This window comes from Ochotona curzoniae, unplaced genomic scaffold (genome assembly GCF_017591425.1).
Source record: "Ochotona curzoniae isolate NIBS_2020 unplaced genomic scaffold, NIBS_Ocur_1.0 scaffold_1852, whole genome shotgun sequence".
Lineage (NCBI taxonomy): Eukaryota > Metazoa > Chordata > Mammalia > Lagomorpha > Ochotonidae > Ochotona > Ochotona curzoniae.
In genome coordinates, this window is record NW_024467087.1 from 30,378,403 (window position 1) to 30,388,258 (window position 9,856).

Below are 9,856 nucleotides of genomic sequence, written 5' to 3' on the forward strand. Positions count from 1 at the left end.
TTGATTCACTCCTCAAATAGCCACAATGGCTAGGGATATAGCAGGCTGAATCCAGGAGCCTGAAACCCCTTCCAGATTGCCCTTGTGGGCGGTAAGGGCCCAGGCATTTGGGCCTTTTTCCTGCTTTTCAAGCATATTAGCAGGGATTTGGTTCATGAAAGGAGAAGCAAGGACTCAAACTCATGCTCCTATTTGCTAATGTTTTTGAGGTTCATTCTACAAATAATAAGCGTGGGCTGCTTAAGGTGCAACTTTGGGCACCTGCATTCCCATAGCAGTCACTAATGTGCTTGTGAAAGCAGCAGATGATGCCCCAAATAGATGGATTCCTGCCATCCATGTGGAAGACCCAGGTTTCATTCTGGCCTCCTGGTATCAGCCTTGCTGGGCTCTGGTTATTTCAAGCATTTAGGTAATGAATTTACAAGTGGAAGAGGGCTGTTTCTGCTTTACCAAGAAAAATATTAAAGCAATTTAAAAATTAAAGGGCTGTATGGATATATTTTTAATGTAGAATTAAAGATAATGGCACCTTTATTTGTGGCAATCAGTGTATTTTGGCATTCACTTCCCAGTAAATGCAGCATTTTGGCTAGGATTTCCATTTTCACCCAACTTCATTGCTACCTCAAATAGATGATCCCAGGAAACTGAATACTTGACAGGAAGAGAGGAGGAATAGGATGGATTGCAAAAAGGACAAAGAAAAAGGACAAGTTGTCAATCATTGTTTTCAACAAAGTTTTATTTTTTTTTAATTTGAAAAAAACCTTATGCTTTGTAGAAGAATCAAGTATCTGTTTCGAACCCTCAAAAGTGCAAAAAAAAAAAAAAAAAAAAAAGAAGAAGAAAAGAAAAGAAAGAAAAAGAAAAAAAAGGCCTTAAAACGAGCTTGACTGAGTCACTGGCTTAGTAAGACACCAGGTAAGGTGTCTGAACGGCCCGTGGAAATATCTGTGTTTAATACCCACCTCCAGCTGCCCTGAGCATACCAGGAGTTAACAGAAGGGAGATTTCTCAAATAACTAAAAATAACAAATTTAAAAAACCTTACCAAATGTGAAAACTCATCAGAAATCAAATTTTATTCTTTGCGAGTTAGAAAAATATGACCATGTCAAAAAATACAGTCTAGCCCATAAAGAGTCATTCCAGCCATTTAAAAGTTTCCAGTTTGGAAAAATCAGGTCGCATACAAGTCTTAAAACACTTTGTGAACAACACACAACCATCAGTTTAGTTATTGCTAGTTACATGTAACTTCTACTTGAGACTGTTCTCCATTAGAGATAGAGTAGGACCTGGCCTGCTGACTGTTGCACTTGAAAGCTGTGGTTTACAAAAACCCTAAGCAACAATAACTCTCACTTGGAGTATATTATCACACATAAGTTTTGACTAGTTCTACAAGAAGGTGTGCTCTAAATTTCAGCTCCATTTCCTTATCTTTTTAAAGTCTGTTTTAAGTGAGTGTCTTAGAAATAGAACATGAATTATTAGCCAGGAGTTGATGAGTTACAGGGTTTAAAATTAAATGATAAGAAATATTGATTTTGATTGCAGTGTAGAAAACAAAGCTGGCATGTCTTTAAGACATTTAAAAATGAAAAAAAAAAGTTTAAAACCAACGTTAAAACTTCTCTAGAAGCTGAAAAAATATTCAATTTGTTCTTTTGAACTTTAGTATGAAGATCTGTGCTCTATTTTTTTTCCTGTTGCTCCAAAAGATGAGTTACCCACATTTCCCCACTAGTATATGAAATAGCAAATTGCAAAATCAACTATTTTAACTTTCAATAATCCAGGAAAAGATAAAGCATATGGCAGTATAAAGCACAAGCATAAAATGAACTCTTTTGGGAGCGGGTAATATATGGAATACTTTGGGTCTAAAGTTCACACGGAAGACTTAGAAGTTAATAATGGTGCAAAGAGGTATTAGTGGCTTTCTTTCCAACTTCCCTGCTAGATTATGTTACCAGGTGAGATTTATTGCTGGTATTTTACTTCCCATATTTATTTTTCAATAAGCTGATACCTAAAAACACACATACATACGTAAGGTGATGTAGATTGTTTTTTTTAAAAAAAGAATCCTTCTTGAACTAAGTGACATTCATGATCAGTAGGCAAAAATACTTAATGAGAAATTTAAACTAAAAGCAGGGTACATTTTTAGGAGGTAGAAAACAAGTACCAAAAAGTTATCATTTTGAAATTCACCCTCCACTTTTGGCTTCAAACTTAGATTTTGCATTTCTCATTCCCCATTCTCCTACTAAAGCTATTAATTCTACTACCATTCATTGTGTAAATGTATAAACCTACAGCTGCCAAGAAAATCTTTTTTAAGTTTTGCTGCTAAGCCACCAAATGTACCTGATGCTCAGGCATCAACTAAGAACATTCTGCATCACTCTATTTGGTTAATTCACTTCATAACAAAATGTGCCAGTGTAAAAAAAAAAAAAACAACTTTACCTTGCAATTCTAATACATTAGACTAGTTGTACAAACCTAAATTTGTATTGTTTTCGCTGTCCTGATTTGGAAAAGCTATATATTAAAATTGTATTACTAGTGTTAACTGAAAATAGGCAAGTATTTTGTTACAAAAATGTATCTAATAACCAAAATGAGCTGCGTTTCTTCCCAGAGTTACATTGTGCTGATATTCTAGACAGTATTATAATAAAGAATTCCATTTTTGCAAAAGGCTGGGTTCACAGTGAATATGTTAGTACCAAGATCACGTGCTTAATAGTAAAGAATGGCATTACTGAACGTATCTAAGGCATGTAAAAATAGCATTAAAGCTCTTAAGGGCAATGATTTAAACTTGTATCTGCTAGAAAAAGGTGTTAAGAATAAAACAAAGCAAGAAAGCACATGCTAGTCTGTAGTGCTTTTATGAAGAGATGGATTTGCTGCTGGAGCTAATGGAACAAAGATGAATGGACTCCCTGCTCCCTTTAGCAAGTAGCCCAGTCTTGAAAACGGAAGCAATCACTGGCTATCTTCCACACTGTACTGTTGGGTGTGACCTGAGCAGTCAGCAGGAAATTTTGGTTGAAGAAATGTTGCTTGTTTCCATCAAACTTCACAATTCCGCTGGTCACAACGAGAACTGTTGTCTGCGACTGGGTAGCTTGCTCTTCATCCACACACACAAAAAAAAGGTTAGTTTTGTCTTTAGAAAAGCAGATTTTTAAAGTTGTGTAGTTTATGACCTAATGCTAACAAATATCGTAAGTTTTCTTTACAATGATGAGTATGTAAATCCCAAACGAGAAAATAAAGTAGATTTCAAAGATACTGAAATTACTTTCAGTCCTGTAAGATTTGAGGTACTCTGATGTTTTAAAATAAAGAGTTTGTAAATAGTGCAGGACCAAATGTTTCCGATATACATTAATATTTTATTAGGCGTCCATAAGGCTTATGCATATGTTGTTTCTTCAGCTATTGTTTATGAACATCACAGGAAAAGCATTGCCCTAAACCAGTAGAAGGGACCTTTAAAGCAGCTATGCAAATTTTGAGTGATGGAATTATGGTGCATGATTTCAAATTATTTTGCACCAATATATGCTTAGTTTTTAATTCCATTTTTCCATGAGCTGTTTAAAGACCCCCTCCCCATACTTAAGACACTTAGGACTCCACCTAGAGGACAATATTATAAACTGCATAGATGTATCTTGAATCATATTCTCTTTCCACAAACTGATTTCATATTAACAGAATAAGCTTCCGTGAAATTTTAATAAGTTGAAAAAGACATCAAAAGATATTAACCATGTATATATGCTAAATTTTCTCTGAAGACAGTTTAAGATCCTGCAGGCAGTTATATTGAGAAAAAGTAGGCGCTTTCTCTTCTTCATGAACGAAAAGCTAATGTATCTTCGATTTCTCATATGGTTCTTTTATAAGCCAAAACCACACAAACCATGAAAACTCATTAGTGGGTCTCTAAAGTAAGAAGCTTTTAAAGGAAAACCAAAAGTTTGGATAGCTCAATGACATAGAATATTAACGTTACCTAAGTACGTAAACAGTTCTACTAGTATAAGTTGCTTGATGCTTCTGATGTAAAAGTTCAGTGGTTATTCAAGGAAAACAAAGCAAGTATCTCAGAATACCTTGATCTTACCATGAACTGGCTGGCAATCTAACATGTTGACTTGAAACTGACTTGATGGCAACATGTCAAAAAAACTTGTCAGGGAGTCCATGCCGGTAACAACATTTCCGTTCCAGATCAGGGTGGCCTTGTCCAGATAGAGCCTGGTAATTGCCTAACGTGGGAAAATGTAAAAGTAAAATGGACAGAGTTATGCTTTTAGGTAAACCATTGTCTAGAAGTAGTTTAAAAGGTATAGGAACATGAAATTTACAAAACTGGGTGTGTAGGGAGAGAGTTTAGGAAACAGGGAAAGTGGGAGGGGCAGGAGAGATGGATATATGATCATGTTCTTAATGCTACGAAAACCTAGATCGCTCCTTGAGGCTACTTTATTTTTGTGATTAGTAGGCACAATAAACACTCTACACAAGGAACAATAAAGCATCCACTGTCACATCCCTTCCCCCATCCCATACAAACTACCAGGAACTTCTTTCATCTTCTGCCTTTACAATGATAGGGATTTAGTAATAAAGTATCAACCTTTGCACCTGCAGAACAGAAGTTCACTAAATTATAGCACTATGCTGATAAAAGAGTTAGGGTTTACTTAATTGCTACTCATCACCCTAGTCATAAAACGATGGTAAGAAAAAATAGCAACTGGCATGAGATCATGAAAACTAGGGAAAAGCAAAGAGATACCTCCTAACAGCCATTATAGCAATACTTCCCCAAGCAAGTTCTTAAAAAGCAAGTCCAGTTATCACATAAAGGAGCCAAACAGCTGGCTCATTAACAGCAAAAAGAACTGATATTGGATAAAAGGTAGTGCATTGTGTAATACTCACCTGGCGTCTCTTATCCATGGTCTCATAGTAAATGTTGACAAACTCCTCAGCAGCTCGGCAGGCCTGATCTACATATGTTTTGAAGTCCTACAAGAAAAGTGTTGCAAGTATTGATGACCTGCTCCCCAACTGTGCCTGAGCGCCAAACCAGCAGCAAGAGCCGATGAGCTACCTCAGTAAACACTGTAGCTCTATACACAGTCCATATTCTTCCATGTGCATATAAGAATTGTAATGATATGGAATCGAGAGTTGCTTTTTAAAAAAGTTGTTTGTAGGTGCTTCTCTGTAATATATGATCATGTCTGACTAGGGAATCCGATTGCTTTCAGTGTTCACAATATATGTTACAAAACATTCACGGTTATAAAAATGACACTGTGTAAGTCTTAAAGTGTGGGGAGAGGGAAGTTACTGAGTAAACGGGAAACATGTTTAGCTTTCTTTCCCAGGCAAAAGTTACGATTCAATTGAAACAGCGCTGATTGGCCGAAACGAAACGAAACGAAAGGCAATAGGAATAAGTGAAGTCGCAAGGAACTACTTGGAAAAGTATGAAGGTCCACTTAGAAAACTTGCTCACTGTGCACACCTTCGTAGGGTTTGTTTTCTAGTGTATTAGAACAGACATGCTACCGGGAGCTAAGGTGGAGAGGGAAGGCGCTCGGGTCCCTTCTCGCCCTGCCATTCGGCAGCCATAGCCAATTCTCTGAATGCAGACCCCTGGGTCATCACTTTCATTCCTTTGTCAGGCGATCAAGGGCACTTTTTGTTTTTAAGGGGGCAGATTAAACAGAGCTTTAGAGCCTCTAATGAACCTGAGACCCTGGCCCACCCTCCCGTAACTCCGCTCACTCCGGGACCAATCAGAGGCCACGCGACGCTGAGAGGGCGGGCGCTGCTCTGGGCCCCGCCCCCGAGACAGGCTGTTCTGAACCGGATTCGTCGCCCGAACATGTGACGCACAGCTCCGCCCGTGCCCCTCCCCTCGGCCACCGGCGCGCCGACGCCGAGGCTCCCCATCGCGACCCGCTCACTCACCACGGCCATGGACATGGGGGATCCCGAAGCAGCCTTTCCCGGCAGTGGCAGAGTCACCACCTCGTCGCGGGCGTGGTATCTTCGGCTGTTATAGAACCAAAAGTTTAGAAAGCGACCAAAACCCGCCAAAGGCGCACAATTTACTAAACCGCCCATTCGGTCCCGGAAGTAGCCAGTCCGCCGTTAAAAGCGCCCCGGCGTTCCCACCGTCCCACCCACCTCCTTTCAGTTCCATTGAATTGCTACCACCTCGGTTATTTTATTTACTCCTTGATGGTTGTTCACGTAGTTTAAAAGAGAAAAACAACACTACTCTCTTGCCAACTGAATACTCTGAAGAAAACTATCCTGGTTTTGAAGCCAGGCAGCTTCGCTCAAAGCAAAAATGTACAATTAAGGGAAGCGGGTTGTCTTACTACTGCAGGAAATAGGATCAAAGTCCACTGACAACCAATGAGAAACGTGAGGCCTAAGAGAGCCACAGTTTGAGATAGAAGGGGCGGAGCTTGTGGGAGCACACTGGGCAACAGCAACAGAACAGTTTAGAGAGTTTTGTTCTGGAATCTTCTGGAAGAAACAAGGCTCCCCCAGCAACAAAACGGCAGGAATACAAAACATTTCATTTTACACCCACCATATTTCAAAGGTAAAGGCTTTTCGGGTCTATTCTATAATACACTTGCAAGTATCTTCCCGAGAATAAAATTAAAAATGACTTCACAATACCATCCACACTTTGCAGGCCCCTTAATACAGAAGAAAGAAGGCAAACAATAGCTAAAATCTCAAATCACCACCATTTTCCACATATTTTTATTCACTGGCACATTTCCAATACCGTTAATTACTACTTTTACCATCTCCGATTTCAACTGAGACACAAATTACCTAGCGTGCTTAGAGACAGGGAGTTGAGATTGAAGGCCAGATGAAGTCACTAGCAAGCCAATACGGCTTTTCAGCCTAGCTCAAAGCCACCACTGGCTTCTGCATTGCCCCGTCGCTTCTTACCTTGAGTAGCTGCTTTCAGGCTGCTCATGATGGTAGTCTCTCCTTCCACAATACCTATCCGGCTCTCCAGAAGACCAGTCTCTTCTATACCTTCTCATACTGGAGAACTTTGTTTTCCCTGACTGCTTCTCTCCTCTTCTACCTCTAACTGAAACGTTAAGAACTTCTTGCCTCTTCCGTTTGTCTCTGACGTCACATCCGAGACATCTCCCACTGAAGTCCTCCCCGCACTATTGTTACAAATATGTTAGTAAGTATCCATATCCACCATCTTCCCTCTGAACTTTAATCACAACTGTGCATTTTTATTAAACATGAAAACCAAGGTAAAACACAGGCTTTTGATGCTTGTAAGCACAGGATGTTCTCTGATTTTTTTTTTCTGTGCTTTTGCCTCCATCCCTCCTTCTTTAAATTCTCCTGTCATCTCTACTTGAGTTCTTGGAAATTGTTTCTTGATTCCTCTCTACTGATCATCAACATTCAGGCAACAAAAGTGTATTAAACATTTACTATGGTTCTAGACAATGGGCAAGGTTCTGCAGATAGAGCAGTGCCTAAAGAGGAATTACCATATAGCTGCCTGAATCTACAGTGGAACCAGAATGCAAGACACTAAATGAAACATTAATGAGTTACAAAGGAACAAAATGTAACTTTCCCAGTTCCTCCTGTTCCCTAAAGCAGTTTCTAGTTTCATCTTTCACTGCTCTTCCTCCTTCTTTCCCTCCAATTGTGTTAACATTTTCCCTGCCAAGTTCCCATTGTCCTTGAAGACCTATCTTTGGACATAATTTATCTTTTCAGACATTTTTCCCAATTCACAAACACTGGGAAACTTAACTGTTATGTGCTTAAAACAACTATTTACTGTTTTATTGGTGATTATTTGTCTTTGCTGAGGCTTGGTGTTTTATCTTTTATTCAATCCTTACCATCTCAGACAGGTAGGTGCTACTACTCCAATTTTAAATAATGGAAACTGAAGTTCAAAGAAGTTAATTGGTTAGGATGATATAGCTAATGGATGTGGCATTTCAAGGTGTCTAATCCCAAATGCTTTGCTCTTAGGAATTTTTCTACTCATGAATTTCTTGGGGCTGTCATGGTACAGTATGCTAACCCTCTGCCTGTGGTGATGGCATCCTGCATGGGTGCTGGCTTGAGACCTGGCTGCTCCACTTCTGATCCAGCTTCCTGCTTATGGCCTGGGAAAACAGTGAAGGATGGCTCAAGTGCTTGGGGCCCACACCTGCGTGGGAGACTTAGCAGACACCCCTGGCTTGTGACTTTGAATTGCCTCAGCTCTTGCCATTGTGCCTATTTAGGAAGTGAACCAGTGGATGGAAAATCCTCTCTACATAGCCTCCTTTCTGAAACTCTGCCTTTTAAATGAAAGGTAAAAAAATGAAAGTTAAAGAAAAAATCTGCTATTCATGCATTTTCTCATAATCTCATTTCAGAATGTTCACTCCTTTCATGTCTGCTTCCTCTTCAGGAACCATGGCAGGTTAAGTTCTCTTGGCACAGTCTTCCTTCATTTCCTATGCCCTGAACCCAGAGGGGTCTCATCCCTCTTACGACTAGGAGGGCAACTGCTGGTGTCGTCGGTAAGGCTAGAGAAGAGGATGTGATTGGGGATATTGAACAAAGGCATCTGAATGAGAAATGGGGCAAGACCTCAAAGTTTTGTGCTGAAATGTTTATAAAGATTTCTTTTTGTTACATTGCAGGAATAGTGACATCCATGTGTTGCAAAAGTGGGAGGCTGGGTGATAATAGAGAGGCCAGTGCTGGACTTCAGTGGAACCGAGCAGTGCATTTAAATCATATGAAAACTTTGTTGATTAGAGAGTGAACTGGGAAGAAGGTGAATGAGACACAGAGTTGCTTTTCCTAGATAACAACATTTGCCATAGAAAGAATGACTAGGAGTGGTGTAAAAAGGCTTTGCTTCGAACACAGAATAGCATTTTGGTCAGCTATGCTATTGGGATCAATCTGGGTTAAATTCCTGGTGGTGCCACTGACTAGCTCTATGACCTTAATCATATGGCATATTCTATTGCATGACACAACCCCGTTAGATACAAAGTGGAAATAATAATAGTAGCATGTGTTTCAGAACATTGCTTTGAGATTTGTGTCACTGCCTATTAGATGATACTTGTTCAAGGAACATAATTTTTGTGCACATTGCAGAGATTAGGTAGCTGTATATTTAACAGATTGAGGTTGTAAGAGATCCAGTAGTTAGTAGGTTATTGAGAGCGTCAGTAGTACAGTCCAGGAAAAATGTGGGAGTGCTGGGATAACAAATTATAGGAGCAGTAATTGAGTTGACTAAGTTACTGTGCAGCCAGCTCTGCTGGTCAAGTGTGGATGAAAATCCTTGAAAGCTACTGAATCCATATTGAAATTTTGGCCTTTCTCCACACTGGGTAGGACTAATCTCAAACAACCCTATCTGCCTGCCCCTTTCTCTCAAAATCTAGAATTGGCAATAATCTGGTTCACATTAAATAGGTCTTTTATTTTTAAACCAGGTTTGTTGAGATACTATTTATATTTATATCATCCTATCAATTTATATTATCATAGAAGTAATTCTTTTATAAACTAGTCAGTTGTTAAATAGCTATTAACTATTTAAATAGTTATAAACTATTCAGATTTTAGTGTATTCATGGGCTTATGCCAGAATCCCCATTAAACTTTAAAACATTTTTGAAACCCAGAAAATAGACAGCTTTTCAACGACCATTAAATCCCCAGGCCCCTTTAACCTAGGCTTCGAGCAATTAACATTATATTTTCTATTTCT

At 39.2% G+C, this 9,856-nt stretch overlaps 1 protein-coding gene across 2 annotated transcripts; it reads right to left on the minus strand.

Moving 5' to 3' along the window:
- Positions 1–1,095: 1,095 nt before the first annotated feature.
- Positions 1,096–7,191, minus strand: NXT2 (nuclear transport factor 2 like export factor 2). 2 transcript variants are annotated; one of them, XM_040999968.1, is made up of 5 exons: positions 7,033–7,191; positions 6,022–6,106; positions 4,981–5,067; positions 4,157–4,301; positions 1,096–3,154 (listed from the first exon to the last, which is right to left on the minus strand). In XM_040999968.1, the coding sequence occupies exons 1-5, from the start codon at positions 7,128–7,130 to the stop codon at positions 2,973–2,975; spliced, it is 597 nt and encodes a 198-aa protein (XP_040855902.1). In that variant the 5' UTR covers positions 7,131–7,191; the 3' UTR covers positions 1,096–2,972. The 2 variants fall into 2 exon arrangements, with proteins under 2 accessions (XP_040855902.1, XP_040855903.1); XM_040999969.1 differs by lacking the exon at positions 7,033–7,191 and adding an exon at positions 6,241–6,385.
- Positions 7,192–9,856: the final 2,665 nt, after the last annotated feature.